Raw genomic sequence first — 17,009 nt, 5'->3', positions numbered from 1 at the left:
TGACGTTATGTATCGTAAAGGTCGGAAATACGCTTTTGTAGCCATTAATAATAATAATGAAATCAGCAACAATATTGAGATGTTAATTATGAATGGATATTACCGCTCGACTTTATCTAGTTGGTACATACAAAAAAATGTTAATTAAGCAAATAAATTATAGTAATCATAAGCTCAAAAACAATAAGCTCAGCTACAACATCAATAGGTTAATTATAGCTCGACTTTATCGCTAGACGTTCACGTTCGTACTGATCACTAAGCCTCTTTTCACCCGATCAGTCTCTCAGCTCACAACAGATCATTGAAATCATACACATACAGTGACATACACATTGTACACAAGAGCACATACGAAGGTACACACTCGGTTCCACACATCTAAAGTGACCTTTAACACTTATCATAATATAACATACCCATATGTTATTCTTATACTCTTATTCTTACACCATGGATTTACGCGACGTTCAGGCACTTCGCGCCATTCTTCGCAGTCCCGTAACCAACTTCATTCTTGTCATACCGCGCATGCGCTAACACGGCTATTGTTAACCGTTAAGTTGCCGTTGCCCCGTGCGCAAGGCGTTAATTTGAAATTCTCAATAAACACCCCCCATCCGTTAATGAATTTAGAGCAGATAATATGAATGTAAGAATTTTTTTTTTTGAGAAATTCTTTGGGTTGTTCAAGGGGATGCCTATGTCAATTTCTAAGTTGAAGTATATATCTCCGAATATCGAGATCCACATATTTTAAACGCGAAAAAGGGTTTAATTAACAGCTCGATTCTATATACAGTTCAGAATTATGCATTGAATTTGGCTGTTAAGCCCTTTTTTGAGTTTCAAATACGTGGGCTTCGATATCTGGAGACTTATATGACAACGTCGAAATCAACCAGGGCATCCCCTTGATGTTCTAAGAAAATCGGAGATCGGCTTGAAATTTTCGTTCAATTGAAGTTAGCCTGATCGTGTGTATTGTCGTGAAATATAATACGAATTACAACGGTAAGCACCATTTCTTGAAAAATTTGAACCGTTGTTCGTTTTTTTAGCAGCTTAACCGTAAACAAGTCAAAACTTTTCCTTTTAAGTATAAGATATTTAGATAAATTATACAAATATATCACAATCGAGTGTATCATTGCAAATACTCAACCGGATCAGAATAAATTTTTTTTTAAATAATACATGTTGTCTCACATTTAACATAACACCAGTGTATTTCGTTTCACAACTGGGATACATAATATTACAATGGTGCATAATAAAATTCTATACATATTTTCTTTCTATCTAAAAATAAACCACTTCTTAATAAACCTTTCCATCACCGTTCTTTGCCGTGGACCGAAATTTATACTTATTTTTTATTACTTTATATAATAAAAGAGGATAATAACGAATTAAAGTACGGATCATCTTTTATGCTATCTTGAACGGTTGACTGACTATACAGTAATATAGGTATAGTTTTTATAATAATAATAAAATAATGGTATAGTATATAATTTTTGTGCATTATTTTCCATACAATGAAGACTGGTTTCGGTTCACGGAAAATGAGGTCTATCAAAATTCGAATTTACCTGTCGTATGAATTTTCTTCTAGAAACAAGCCCTTAGCATAAACCTCTTCATGAAAAGCATAAACCAATTCATAATTAATCTTTCTTCTTTTCCTTTCAACATTTAATAATAATAATATTAATTCATACAAACATTATCTCTATTTATTCCTCGTTACTTTTCATATTTATATAATATATAATCATTATTTATATATATATATATATATAATTCTGAGAATATAATGAAAGTCTATAGTCTATGTAATATAACTTCTTCCACTCATTCGCATAATATTGTTTCAAAACATTTATTACTTTAGATAATAATAATGCATTATAGATATAACTAGTCGAAGGAATTTAGTAGCGTTCATTATTATTATTATTATTATTATTATTATTATTATTATTATTGTGGATCTAGAGTTCTAAAAGGGTGTTTAAAAATCATGATTCACCATACCGCGCACTTTTTCTCAATTTTTTTTTTCCCTTGTGCTTACAGAAAATGAAACCTTCCGTGTTTTTCCACACACCATACCGAATTGGGTTGATATAAATTCATTTTACTATGCATAATAGCATTAAATATATTTCATCTCGTTTTCTGCCATTCTTTTTAAATCCTAAACGCTAAACACGAAATACATGACTTTATAGTCTCTATTAGTAATGCTATTTTGTCAAATACTAAAATAAATTGGTAATAGCTAAAATTAGTATAATAAGAGCTCTATTGATGCATGGCCATACCCTTCTATTCTTTAGCACACGAGAAAAATACAGTTTTGTTCCTGTTTCCCTCATGTATATAACTTTCCGACAAAACTCACAATGTAATTAAATATCAACGCATATATGTATACATTAATTTACATATATAGGTGTATTTATATGTACCTATACAAATGTATACTTATACAATGATGAAAGTGAACCTGTTTTCTTTGCTTCAACAAAGAAGTTCTAACACTTTATATTGACAACGGTATCAAATGCCAACGTAATACCTAGTTGCGTGAGCAGCTTAGATACTTCGCTGGGTAAAAAGCATATTGCACTCAAGAAAGCTGCTATCTTGCTTAAACTAGAGATGTACGGGAAGAAGCTGGTTCTTAATTACCATTATATTTAACACGTTGAGCGCCACGCGTATTTCTAAGACAATCCCGTTCAGGCCACGCGCGCCGCTGTCAGCCACCGATAAGTCTAGTGTCAGCCACCGATGGCTGACGCGGCCTAAACGGAAAGTCTAGTGTCAGCCACCGATGGCTGACATGGCGCTCAACGTGTTAATATACATTTTTTAAATTTCTTTTCATTTTGTAACCTTGTTGAAATGGTATCATGAATTTCATTCGAGAATCTCGAGTATTAGATAGTACATACATATATGTATATAATATGTATAGGAAACACAAGAATATCCAACAAATCCGTACAGATTAAATTTACACTTAATAACGTGTGTCTCTCTCTCTCTTGTGTTAATATGTTACTTGGATCTCTGCAATGCTACCAACGAATATACATTTGTGTATACACGATATATTACAAAAAGAATTCAATTAACGAAACAAAAATCGAAAATAAAAAAACCAAATTGGATAATCAATAGATCAGCTAGTTGCTCTGTGCTGTCGAAAGGGTTTCTCGCGAAGTTTACAGATTTCAACCACCTATTTGTAATAAAACTAAAAGAATGGTAATAAACTACTTAATAATCTATCAATTTTAACCTTTAGAGAGCCGGCATTTTCCCCTTGAAATTCGATATTTTTTTAGAGGTATGTTTTGTGTATATAAATAGTCAACACGTCCAGTGAAGTTTCCGAGTTATCTGCTAACTCCTAAGAGAAGCAGGTCAGCCATCTAAAGGTTAAAGATCTGAGTCTAAATTATATCATACCCCAAAAAAAGTAAATCTACCATTTATGAAACAGAACGTAAATTCCAAACGAGTTAAAATCGAAATGGTAGTAGATCTTCATATTCACGAAAAAGAGAAAAATTAATGCGTAAATAAACCAAGTACAAAGAATAAAAGTAAAGTTAAACTCTTTTCATTATTTACAGTGATATATACCATTATTTTGTTTTCATTTCTTTTTTTTTCTGCAAAAGTAGTAAAATCAGTTCACTTTCATTTTTTCCCCCCTGCCTTGACTTGCCCTCCACCGCCCTGCACTCGCTTCGTATTTTTTGCAAACTAACTTGCCTGTAAATTTTTTTTTTGTCTTTTGTATTTTTGTTTTAGTATAAACTTGAAAACACTAGCTGCAATTTAATTTTCTTTGGGAATAATTATACGTTGATCATGTTACATTGAAATTGTTGATGTAGTATACATTGAGGATGCTACACATTGATGCGTCGCATTGCGACCTACTCAAAGGCAGGCAATACAACAATATGACGGACTAATGTGGGGCAGTCTTTGCGATTATTAGTGTTATGCTGACCAAGAGAGTAGCGGCAATCGCGAATTCTAACCAGGAATCGTGAATGAAATGAATTTGTTAGATTCATTCGATACAATTAACAGTTGTGAATTCTATTCGACAGAGTATAACTACAATAAAACCATGATTATCCAAATCTCAGTTATCTGAACTACATCTTAACTTATCTAAGAACTCAATTACCCGAACGCTGGCTCAAAAAATGCATTTTGGCAAGAAATATACATTGTTATTAGCTCCGATTTTGCGAGAACCACGCGTGGTCGAACATGCTCAAGTGCGTTTTCCATCTTCCAGCGTTAGACCACTTGTACGTTACTTCTATCAATAATTTTTATTTGCTCCTTGTTAGCGCGAACATTTATTTGTGTTGTACATGTCATCGTCTACGATAACAATTTCTTTTCGGTTATGCTTTTGATTTTCCGATGTAGTCTCGGTCCCAATTGATTCAGATAATCGATGTTCTACTGTAGTACGGTACGATGAACGTGTTTAGTAAAGCAAAAAAAATGCGAGCGCTCGCAGATATTTGGGGACCAATTATTGCCGACTCGTCACAAAATTACTGTACAAGTTTTGAGAAATTTGCTAATTTTCGATACAAGAAACTATCACAGTTTAGTTGGCTAGTCAGTTACGTAATTTTTTGACGACTTTCTTTTCCAGAACATGTAGTAAGCGCGTACTATAGTATTTTGGGTGAAATTATTCAATTCAGAGGAATATAGAATTTATATTTATATTAAAATGTGAGAGATCTTGCAATATTTCTACTTTATCAATATCGCAATCGTCAAGTTGCACATCTTTCAACAAACAGATTAAATTTATATACATAATTCCAAAGATATTGAACATGTTCTAAAATTTGCGTGTCAATTACGAAGCGCTCGCATTTTTGAAATGAAGATTCAATTCAAATAATTCAGATATCATAAAAGTTTCCCTTAACTTCAGTTGAATGATGTTCTATTAATCATAAAAGCTGTTCAGTTCAAGATCAAAAGTATTAAATTTCAGTACCAATCATTTACTGATACTATGAACTCATTGAACATGAAATCGTCCACCATCTATAGCCGCCTTCGTAACGACTTTAAAGTGATTTCTTTTCTTATAGTAATATTCAATGTGCCAAAATAAATTTTGTATGCACATGTTCGATAAATACGAAGTATAAAAATCCAGTGAATTGACAGAAAAGAAAAACTAGAAAAGGGGGTCAAAGATTTCACGCCAAGCGACTATTTATAATATTGTGTTATGTATATATATATGTATGTATATATAATTAATTAACACTAATTTATGTCACATATATCCACTGCGGTAATAAACTGTTAATAATCGTTCGCAATTTCATTAATACGACGTTAAAACTCCAGGTGGTGTCGGCACAACGACGGTATGTTGGGGCACAACCGGTGGCGCTGGTGGAGCCAATGGATGCCCAACTAAAACAGCAGCTGTAGGAATAGGGAGAACTCCTGGCTGAGGAATAGCCGAAGGTGTGCTGACTTGTGTCGGCGGTCCCTCAGCTGCATGCTTTCTAAGATGCCTCAACATATTTCCTTTTTCAACAAAAGTTTTTCCACAATCCGGGCAGCTGTGCGGTCTTTCGTCCGAATGAGAGCGTCTATGGGACACCAAGTGTCCTTTGCACATAAAATCTTTCGGGCACAGATCGCATCTGAACGGTCTTTCCGCGTTGCTACCTTTGTTGTGGGATCGCATGTGGAACAAGAGGTTTCCTTTAAGAGGGAAACTTTTGCCGCATTCGGTGCAAACGAACGGACGTTCGCCAGTATGACATCTCATGTGATTCACAAGGTGTTCCTAATAGGAATAAAGTAAAAAAAGAAAAGAAGAGACATTGTTAGATTGCGATTCAATATTTAAAAATGTTATACTTAGATAAACTTCTAGAAATTTGAAATTACAACAAAAACACAGCAATAAATGATAAGATAATGAAGGACGTTTGAAAAAACAAAGTAAAGAGGAGGGAAAAGGCTTACTTTTCTGGTGAATGGTTTGGAGCATACGTTGCAGCAATGCGAAGATTCGCCTGTATGTTGGCGAAGATGATTGTTAAGATGTTCTTTCCTAGTAAAGGTCCTCTGGCAGAACTCGCATCTGTGTGGCGATTCCCCAGTATGGATACGAACGTGATTGGTCAGGTGCTCCTTTCGAGTAAACGACTTGGAGCAGAAGTGACATCGGTGTGGCGATTCGCCTGTGTGTTGACGCACGTGATTGGTCAAATGTTCCTTCCGCGTGAACGATTTGGTGCAATACTGGCACTTGTGCGGTGACTCACCCGTGTGCTGCCTGACGTGATTAACCAAGTGATCCTTACGTGTGAACGCCTTCGGGCAGTACTGGCAGCGGAATGGCGTCTCCCCTGCAAGCATAAAATCGGTTGAAAATATAATCTCAACGTCTAGTCGTATTCTTATATCCTGAAGAAATTAGTGGTTTCGGAAAGCCTAAAAAGCTCAATCTCAATTCTATACAATCACCATTATTATTACAACTGAGATAATATAACGTACTTTTCACTGTCAACAAAAGCACAAAATATTTCAAATTCATTTTCATATTCGACAATGTTTTATATTTTGAGAAAACTGTTAAACCAGGTATCGGATCTTTTCTAGAGATAGAAGCTAGCAATCTGACTAGTCAAAAATTGACTGTCAGATTAAGGACAAGAACAGAAATTCATGAGAGCGGTGTATATGGCAGAATGAAATAGTAATAAAAAGATCCATTATTTGAAAAAATATCCCTCTTACTGGGATGACATTTTTGATTGAAGAAACAATTCGTCTATTTATTTCAACCTTTAAAACTGTTTGAATGCAAATTGTTTTTATCAGCAGTTATTGAGACAGAAAACTAACGCATTTAAAGTATTCCTAAGTTAATCCTAGAATTGAAGTGACGTTTTCACATATTTTGAAAACAGCTCAATTGGTAGAATTTGACGGGCATCCACTCTCTACTATTGCCAATCGCAAAACGGTTTATAGTTATATAAAGTAATAAGTTCATTTCTTTTATCACCCTTATTCAATTTAGAAACAGTTCAGCCCTCAATTAGTGTGTCAAATAACATAGAATCATAGAATGAATAAAATGGAATATTGACCCTTTTACTAGTTGTGAAAAATAATTTGAAGATTCAATTCACTACAAGAGGCTAAAAATAAATTCACCTTTTGAAGTCTTATTTCGACCGCATTAATTTCTCACCGATTATTAGAGAACGTAACAAAGTATTACCACAATAATAAATGAAGAACAATACAGTGATTTGTGGCAAAAATGTATGAAATACTACGCAAAAATCATCGAAGCCATTGTAGATATAAGAACCTTCAACAAGAATTACAAAATACACTGCTAAAAGGGTTAGAAAGATAAAATTTGAAGCATGAAAGGTATTTTGACTGAATACTGTAAGGTAACGATGGGTAACCATTATTACGAACGATAGTAATTAGTTGCCCGTGAAGTGAACATCTGCCAACCGCTCTCACCTGTGTGTTGGCGGATGTGATTAACAAGGTGTTCCTTTCTGGTGAACGATTTGGAGCAGAAGCCGCATCGGTGTGGGGACTCACCCGTGTGCTGGCGAACGTGGTTCAAGAGATGCTCCTTCCGAGTGAACGTCTTTGAGCAGAAATCACAGCGATGCGGTGTCTCGCCGGTATGCCACATTATGTGGTTCGTGAAGTGCTCCTTCCGTGTGAACGACTTACCTGGTTGCGTATTGAAACAGATATAAAGAATAAAATTAAATCCGTATTTATTTACTTGTGGCAATTTAATCTTTGCACTTATCTTTGATTTGAAAACTCCCTAAAACTTTTCCAACTTTTCCATACAAACATCTCTCACAATATCAGGTTTGTTAAATTTTCAGCTTTGTGGCTACAAATATTTGTTGAGAATTTTTTTTCTTTATTACAGCTTTGAATAAATACATCACTTATATCCATACATTTACGGTGAAGAACATTTGTTATATCATTTTTTGACATTTAATTTGCAAGGGAAAAAATGGGACAAATATTAATTAATCGATTTCCAATGATCTGTCCCCGAAAAACTATGAGAATCCCAGTAAAAAGTTTGCTGAGTCACAAAATTTCATTGAATATTTATTTAATTTAATATTCAACTAAAATTCGACAATGAATGAATAATATCACCAAAAATTTGATAATTACTCGAGTTCGAATGCTTCAGAATTTCATTATTTTACCAGATCAATTAATTAGTAATGTAAGAATAACGAAGTTGAAAAATGTACGGAAATTTCAAAACAATTAATGAAACAAAATTTAAAATTGATTTATTTGTGATTTCATTAGAGATTTGCTAATACTGAAAAGATATTTTCATAATTATACATAAATTAACTCATGTAATTCTTTCCTGAAAATTTTTTGTAAGGTAACAAAATGGAAAAAGAAAAAAAGAAGACAATTACTCGGATAGAGTAATAAAAATTAAAAAAGTAAAGTAGATAATTAACCAGGATAACTTTGCGTTTAGAATGAAGCAGAACTTGATAAAACGATGATGGAGAATTTACTATCAAGTCAAAAAGTATAAAATCCTCAGGAAAAAAAAAAATAAAAAATAAGAAGAAAAAGAAGAAGAAGAAGAAGAAGAAGAAGAAAGAAAGAAAGAAGCAATACTTTTTATTACTCAGCGGAATTCGTTATCGAATTTTTTTCTTCTTCAATGTGTTGATATAAAATGATATTTGAGAGCTTTGCTCTATGGTGTATAATAATGGAAAAACAAATCGGTAGAGTAATACGAACCGCTGATATTTACGAAATAACAAGTCATGCCATTCCAATTTAATCGAAATAGATGTAGAAGTAAAAAAAATATAAATATACTGGTAAGAATTATAGTACTGAAGTCACTGATCCCTAAGGTTATGGAATAAAGGGTCAGCGGCGCTAAAGAAATGCGCGCGACTATCGCCGCGGTTAAAGCCATGCGCGATCAATTCTCGCGGATATTATTTTTACGTTTTGTAATAAGCCACCTTCCCGATAACTTTAACTACATATTCACCTAGCATGCGCACTAAACGCGAAATATTTAAATACATCTATATCTAAATATTAAGGCTTATACGAGTCGGTAATAATTATCAACTATCGCGATACATATATTTCTAATCATTATTCTGGTACGAAAAAGAAATTACATCTAGATTTGTCTTAAAGCTTCATTTTTCGGATAAATTGACCGTAGATTTTTCAACGTAATAAACGGTGACGCAATACCGCGTTTTTCTTTGTGTTCACCCTTTCTTTGTATCACTATTTCAGTATATTATCGCCATGCGTAATATATCCACCTGCTTTTGATAACTTCATTTGGATTTTTTCTTTTTCTTTACTATACGATATGGAAAACCTGAGGTAAGGTTTTTTTTTATTTACACCTACATGTAGCGATGCTTTGCCGAAATATACTCTACATAACAAGAGAACCAAAAGTTTCATCAATACTGATGCTGCAACGATTATAATACAGAATTATGCATCTTTGATACAGTTTCAAACCAAAAATAGTCTCATGATACTCGAGAATATTTTGTGAATATCAACGAAAACTTCTTACTTGCTGAACCGTTTGTACAGCGATTAACAAGCAGATTTAAATAATTTCCGGCTTGTATCACAAGCAGTTTTACGTTCTCGTAGTATTTGTTCAGCTTCAAGATCAATAGTGCTTACGTTTGCTGATCAATTGCTCATTGCCTTATCTGGTTGGTTTTGATGGTTTCCTTATCACAGACATTTCTCTTTTCTTTTCAGAGGATAAATGTTAGCTGATAAAAAGTTAGAATAAATTTTTGATCCTCAAATGCCTTTATTTTGAAATCAGATTTTCAGATGACCTACTGCCTATGCCTACTCAATTTATCCCGATTTTTGCTCAATGTTTGAATGATTAATGTGGTAATTTTTCACATTGTTTCCATAAAACCGACACGTTTATAGTACTTTAAGTGTCTGAAAACAAATTATGAAAAATTCTACGCGATATGTAAATCGATGTTACTGCTTCGAAAATCATGTAATTGATTGAATACATAGAATTTTATTCACAGTCCAGTGACATGAACCCACTGCACTAACTAAAAATCTTTGTAGAAAGATTTGAGGACTCACTTTACAGAAGTTTAAAAAAATATAATTGAGCATATTGAAAAGGTTGTTACAAATATTAAACTATTTATCTTTATTTCAGTGGATTTTTCCTAGGGATATGTGATTATTAAACATTGGCTGTTTGTTTACTCACCACAAATTTCACAGCGAAAGGGCGTATCGTTGGTGTGGGATCGCATGTGATTGGCGAGATGTTCCTTGCGAGTATACTTCTTTCCACAGACTTGGCAGTGATGAGGAGTTTCCCCTGTATGCCACATAACGTGGTTCATAAAATGCTCTTTTCTCGTAAAACTCTTCTTGCATATGTCACATCGATGTGGTGTCTCACCGGTATGTTTACGAACGTGGTTAACCATGTGCTCCTTCCTGGTGAATGTCTTGGCGCAATACTGACATCTGGAAATAGATATAATAAGAGGTTAATTTTCCTTTACACAATGAATAGAGAACCAACTTTTAAACGTCGGCGTTTCTAAACTTGATTTTAATGAACTTAAGAACTATTAATTATAATGAAAATAAATCACAGTCTTGAAAAGATACACAATAAACGCACCTATAAGGCGTTTCGCCTGTGTGACATCGAGTGTGGTTGTCCAAGTGTTCCTTCCTGGCGAAACTTTTTCCGCAAACGGTACAATTGTAAGGTTTGTCAGTAGCATGTCTCTTCATATGTCGTTCCAGTGATGGGGCATTAGCAAACACGTGAAAACAAACCGCGCAAGTGAACATAGATCCTCCAAGATGGCATTTACCATGGCGTGTGAGGTCATTGGCATTGGTAAATGCTTTACCACAGACCTGAAACAAATACAGAATATTGTTAGTAATTTTATAGGAACTTTAAAGTATTACTATAAATTATTAATCCACTCTTGCACTGTTAAAACAGAATAATGAATTACCTGGCATGTAAAAGGCTTGCGCTCCGTGTGATATCTCCGATGTACAATAAGTTGATAACGAAACTGAAATATTTTTCCACATACTTCGCAGGCATGACTACCTACGGAGACAGGAGATGCGCTTGGTCCCGGGGTTGCTTCTCCGTCACTTGTTTTTATATCAAATTTATTCAACTGAACCTGTTGCACTATTGGAGTTCCGTTTTGTATGGTGGTTACTGTTTGGGTCGGCACAGTACCGCCCACCAATGTTGTTCCGGCAGCTATTTCACTCTGTAGTTTACCAAAAACTTCATGGTATGCCAAAAGTTGATTTATATCCTCGACGTTGACCTAGAATCAGAATGAAATAAATCATATGCGTAAGCATGCAGGAAGTAACTTTACTCAAATTAGTGAAGAAAATCCACAATTACATTATTATTCTTATTTTTATTCTAATAGCTTTTAATAACGTCATGTCCCTACCTTGTACATGTTCTGCACCATCTCAACGCCCAGTGTCTTTGCAAGATCCTGTTCGCTACCAGCACTTATTTTGACAACTGAACCATCTGCCGTTCTTACATCCATCATATGTCCTCCAGGTTTAAGATCAGGTAACTGGAATCTGAATAAAGAATTAATCAAAACTAGGCCCTGAAAAACAAATTGCAGCATCACTCACGTTGTAAATTTTTCATTCTACTTTTTGTTGTACTCCGAATTTGTTTGAAAAATACTACTATGCTGTAGCTGACACAATAAACCTGGGTGTACACATCGTTTCAACAGTTTTCTTTTTATTAATCACTCTGGATATCAGTTGTAGAAAAGTTATCATTCGTATACTTACTGCGCCATACTATGCTGACGCATCTCCTTTTCTTTCTCAGTTTTCATACTGTCAGAATTGTTCTGATTTCCACCATCTGTAGAACTATTTCCTCCTATATTAACCCCAATTTGCTGCTGTTGCTGCTGCTGCTGCTGCTGCTGCTGCTGCTGTTGTTGCTGCTGCTGTTGCTGCATTAAACTCTGTTGCATGTCGGCCTGTGCCTGCGGTTGCAACTGGAGGTCGCACTGAACCTGACAGTGAACTTGATTATCACTGCATCTCTCAGTTGTACAACTTCCACCTTCATCTTTCACTTTATTTTCATCCCTCTGATTACTTGGCTGGTTTGGCGGGCTGTGCCCACTATTTTGACTAGTCTGATGATTTTGCATTTGATGATGTGATTGCTGTTGTTGTTGTTGCTGCTGTTGCTGCTGCTGCTGTTGCTGTTGCTGCTGCTGCTGTTGTTGTTGTTGTTGTTGTTGTTGTTGCTGCTGCTGCTGCTGCTGCTGATGCAATTGCTGTTGGGACTGCATTTGTTGCTGCATTTGTGCATGTGCTGCATGCAAATGGCTGACACTTGGGGGTATGTGGGTACCGTCTAAACTGAGACCAGGCAGCGATACTGGAATCTGTTGAAAATAATTCAATAATCTTTACTTTGAGAATGAAATTGAAAACAATAAGAATTGCATGAATAATGCTGCACAATACTTGATGTTACTAGTATTTAATCATCATCTGCAAACAAGCGATTATGACACCAAAGTTAATTGATACTAATAAACAATAAATGATATACCGCTTCACATGATGGCTTCATCATTATTGCGTTTCAATTGAAAGCTAAAAAAATTTACTACATCGTACTTTGTGACTTGAGCCACTCGTGAGAAAGTACAATACAGGGTTATTAGACGCACAATGTGTTTAAATTGATAGTGGGTATATTAGTGTTGACTTACATACATACATTCTTCAGCAATGTGTCAGCATTAGCGATTCTTCTACTCATTTAGAAACGGAAAATTATTCTATTCTTAATTCACATAAGACTTGTGTCTGTACTATTTATTGGGAACAATACTTGACATACTATTTGTGGTAGAAAAATAAAATGGTGATAGGTCTTGAAATGAGGTAGAGGAAAAAAAAAAATAAAATTACCGTTACCATGGCAAGAGAAAAATGAGATTACCAGAGGCTGGTACAAAAAAAAAAGTAGTTAGAATTAATTTTCTACATGAAAAATGAGAAATTTCGAAAATGTGGAAGTTGGTGAAAAAAAAAAAAATTAATCTCTCTACTCAAGCGGCATACTATGTTTAAACATGGAAAAAAAAACAAAAAAAAAAAAATAAGAATACATGAATATGTATACTAATAGCTACTGCGTAAGCGTACTTGCGTCTGTCGTTTATATAAAACGAACCTGTGCATTTGGGTGCAAGGAGTTATGTTGATTGTTGGTATTAACCGAAGTTTGCTGATGATGATGCGAAGTAGATGCTTGCTGATGAGAGTTCTGAGCCAATGCCATTTCTTGAGATAACGCAGATGCTGGTTCTTTATTTGCCGTGTCTCCAGCAGCAGTTCGATGCGAGGAATTATGGTGGGCGTGGTGATATACCGAAACCTGAGGAAGCGGTGCCCCAGGAAAGAGATTGGTCAGGACCCAATATTTAGCTACCGAAGAGGCTAAGGCTACGGCTGTACCTACGCGCAGATCTGCCGACGAATGGGGAATACTTCCTACGTTCCCAAGACCAGAGCTAGTGGTCAATCCACTCGGATACGAAGGGCGACCACTTTGACCCACGTTTACTTCCTACCGATACACATTCAAACATTTTGTACGACATCAATTTAGCATGCAGAGGCATGCCTCAAGGCTGTTTCCCAACTGATACCAGTGTGCTATTCTATTTTCAACCATAGACGCTAACTTCTAACTTTGAGTTCTGTTTACGTTAGGCCAAATTAATAGTTCGTAACACTTAGTTCTGTAACATGCATGCCGCAGGCGACAATTCCGTCTTTCCGTGTGAGAAGAAATGGAGTTTCATACATACGATGCGCATTTTCCATGATGAACTCCAGTGGAAAGTTGCATCGATCAACCTCAAGAGCTCGTACAATATATGAATAGATAGTATGTTTTGCAGGCAATACTAAAATACACTAACACAAGGATAACAAAGATAAATTACAAAAAAAAAAAAAAAATTATCAGCGTTGACACATTTTCGAAAGTAATAACAACACATTCTCACAACTAAGCTATACACGGTGCAGCAGGATACGGTCGAGATTTTCGCAGAATTGTATTTTTTCAAACTAATACTTATCCAGATATATCTAATGCTTTACAACATATTGCAGAAGCGATTTTATGCTCAAGACATTTCTTTGTCGCACATTTTTCAATTGGAATACAGCCTCGTAATAAATCTAAGAATACTTTCTTACCTCTTGCTGCCCCTGCGTAGTCGCTGGCAGTGCATGCTGCTCCCCGTTCATCTTCGTTCAATGAGGATTGTTGACAATCGTCATCTGTAGCTCATCGTTCCTTGACCTACAAAAAAATTCATTGATGAACACGGCTCAAAATAAACAAAATTTCACTCGTATATTATCCGCGTAACGATGCGGGTAATTTATAACTGTTTCGTATCAATAAAATTGTTCGTATAAATTGTCTCACTTCAAGAAATAAAAAGTTCAAAGTCTTATCAGCTGATTTTAATATCAGAAAGTTGCTGAGAGAAAGCTCAGGTTTAAAGAAAAAGCTTGGACTTGATCCGAAAGTAACAGATGACGGAACGAATAAATGTGATATTTCGTGAACATGAGTGGGACAGGAATATCAAGTCGGATCATGAGGTTAAAATTAGTAATGTTATCGTAATAAGTTACATTTCGGAAAAATCATTATTTCGCAATTTTAGGAAATTCTAAAATTCAGTAAATTATAACAAGGCAAAAGAAATTCATATTTTGACAACTCAACCACTTTAGAGTCACTACAAAAGTGCAAAATGGTGATTTTTTTCCCCCAATATTTCGTTGCAGTAGCGTTAGCAACTTCAGCCTCATGTCAGATCATGGAAGGTTCACGAAACGGATAACTAAGAGGTAATTTGACGCAGAGTCTCCTTGGGGCATTTTTTTTGTGCGATACTAAAACTACTACACTCTCTAAACTCACAATTTTTTCCCTGCATGTGAATATATCCAATGAATCTAGTGTATATTGGTTTTAATAAATCAGATGATACACTATTAAAAATCGAGAAAAAACACTATCATGATGAGATTAATCAAGCGAGAAAATTTTGATGTTATTCTGAACCGTAGTTCGAATGAAGTTTGAAAGATTCTTCAACCCGTTAAACTTTTAAGTATCTAATAAGATCTGATCTCTCAAGATAACAATACATCTCTTTGTGCAATATGTGTGCCTATCGCTTGACTCTGATATTTGCCAATGAACCTATGAGGAAAAAATGACCTAAAACTAACTTGGAACTTGCAAACGTCAGAAAAGAGGGAGAAAAATTTGTACAGGTAAAATAGTCTTAACGCTAAGAAGAGTATAAACGCGAGTTAGGGAGAAAAAGAAAAAAGAATAGAAAATAATCAACGTAAACGAAGACGAGTGCGATAACTCGGTTATGTCCGAGTATGCACAAGCCGTGACTGTTATAACTTGACTCCGCGTTGAAACTGAGTACAGTGATAAAAAAAAGTAAGAGCGAAAATAAGAAAGAAAAAAAAGAAAACATAAAGAGAAACTGCACCAGGGATGCAGCCGTTGGATGGAATGTGGATAACGGAAGAATCTGATATATAAAGAGGATAAAGTGTGACATAGTATGTGTTGATAAATACGTAATACCCTGAAAAGGAGTTGAAATAACGATAAGAGCAATCGAGTATGTGTACGCGCGTGCATGTATTGCAGGATATACATAAGTATGTACCCATCTTCTGGGTGACCGCATGACGCGTCAATTTCCAAACGGGACTGTGAACGTAACAAAATGGAGGTTTACCGAGGGTAAGTATAATGCTCGGGTAGATGAAAACGGCCGTCCCGAAGCTGGGAGGATTGATGTCCTGGTTGTAAGGGATTAAGGGGGGTTGTCAGGAGGCACTCACGTGTTTGCTGTTGTTGGCGGGGCTGGCATCTCGGTCGTCGAGGCCGGGGACGTGCGTCCCGACGCGAGGGGGGACGCCTCTCCAACACCTCACCTCGCCACAGGTACCCACAAGCAAATCCTTCGATAATGGCCACGCACCGCGACTACCGCGTCGACAAATATCACCAAATGAAACTAGGAAAAACCCGGGGCAGTATGAGTGCCGAACAGGGTATGAACCGGGCCTGGAACCTCGATAATTTTACAAAAATATACGGAAGAATAATTGTTGTTGCAGTTTAGAGAAAATACGACTACTGTCATGGCGGACCTCGCTTTCCACGCTTCGTCACAACCCTGACGATAAATTTATCCCCATTCGGGATACAATGATAGGTATAAAGCTACGAGATACTAGATCGGTTTGCATTTATTGAGAATTCATAATGAATCTAGATCATGTTTCTGCGATTTAACCATCATTTTCATTTCATTCTTCAAATATCCGAGGTGTAACCGTCTACGAAAACGACATGCGCGCGCAATTTCCTGCGACGCGCGCATCATGACGTATTTCTCCGTATCCACCCCGCCGCACACATCCGGTACAATGAATTCTGGTTACTCACTCTAATCTTTTCACTACTTGGAAACAGGGTTTAATCAATTTCTTACCGATATTTACAACGTTACACATTTGAAAATTATTCGCAGTAATTTATGTCAGCATTGCTATCGATAGCGCATATCTTTTCTATGCCTCTTGCATGGTCGATGATTTCTTAGCACCGTGGACAATCAAATCAGTAACTATAGCGGGAATACGAATGAATGGTAAGGATCCAAGTAACCCCCCGCTATTCCAAAGTCTCTACGAATTGAAACAAA

General features: G+C 35.7%; 1 protein-coding gene across 8 annotated transcripts; it reads right to left on the bottom strand.

Annotated features, from left to right (window-relative positions):
• Positions 1–3,703: 3,703 nt before the first annotated feature.
• On the bottom strand, positions 3,704–16,449 carry LOC124297314 (zinc finger protein 271-like). 8 transcript variants are annotated; one of them, XM_046748220.1, is made up of 12 exons: positions 16,141–16,449; positions 14,449–14,554; positions 13,412–13,807; positions 11,998–12,611; positions 11,631–11,772; positions 11,163–11,495; positions 10,814–11,058; positions 10,388–10,653; positions 7,588–7,809; positions 6,363–6,446; positions 6,061–6,278; positions 3,704–5,878 (listed from the first exon to the last, which is right to left on the bottom strand). In XM_046748220.1, exons 2-12 carry the CDS (start codon positions 14,497–14,499, stop codon positions 5,405–5,407), a joined length of 3,045 nt encoding a protein of 1,014 aa, XP_046604176.1. In that variant the 5' UTR covers positions 14,500–14,554; positions 16,141–16,449; the 3' UTR covers positions 3,704–5,404. The 8 variants fall into 8 exon arrangements, with proteins under 8 accessions (XP_046604176.1, XP_046604178.1, XP_046604175.1 ...); XM_046748222.1 differs by having other exon boundaries at positions 7,672–7,809; XM_046748219.1 differs by having other exon boundaries at positions 6,061–6,446; positions 13,412–13,615; positions 13,700–13,807.
• Positions 16,450–17,009: the final 560 nt, after the last annotated feature.

This window comes from Neodiprion virginianus, chromosome 2 (assembly GCF_021901495.1).
Source record: "Neodiprion virginianus isolate iyNeoVirg1 chromosome 2, iyNeoVirg1.1, whole genome shotgun sequence".
In the NCBI taxonomy this organism is placed as follows: domain Eukaryota; kingdom Metazoa; phylum Arthropoda; class Insecta; order Hymenoptera; family Diprionidae; genus Neodiprion; species Neodiprion virginianus.
Note: the sequence above shows the minus strand (reverse complement) of the source record. Positions and strands in the feature narration are given on the sequence as shown.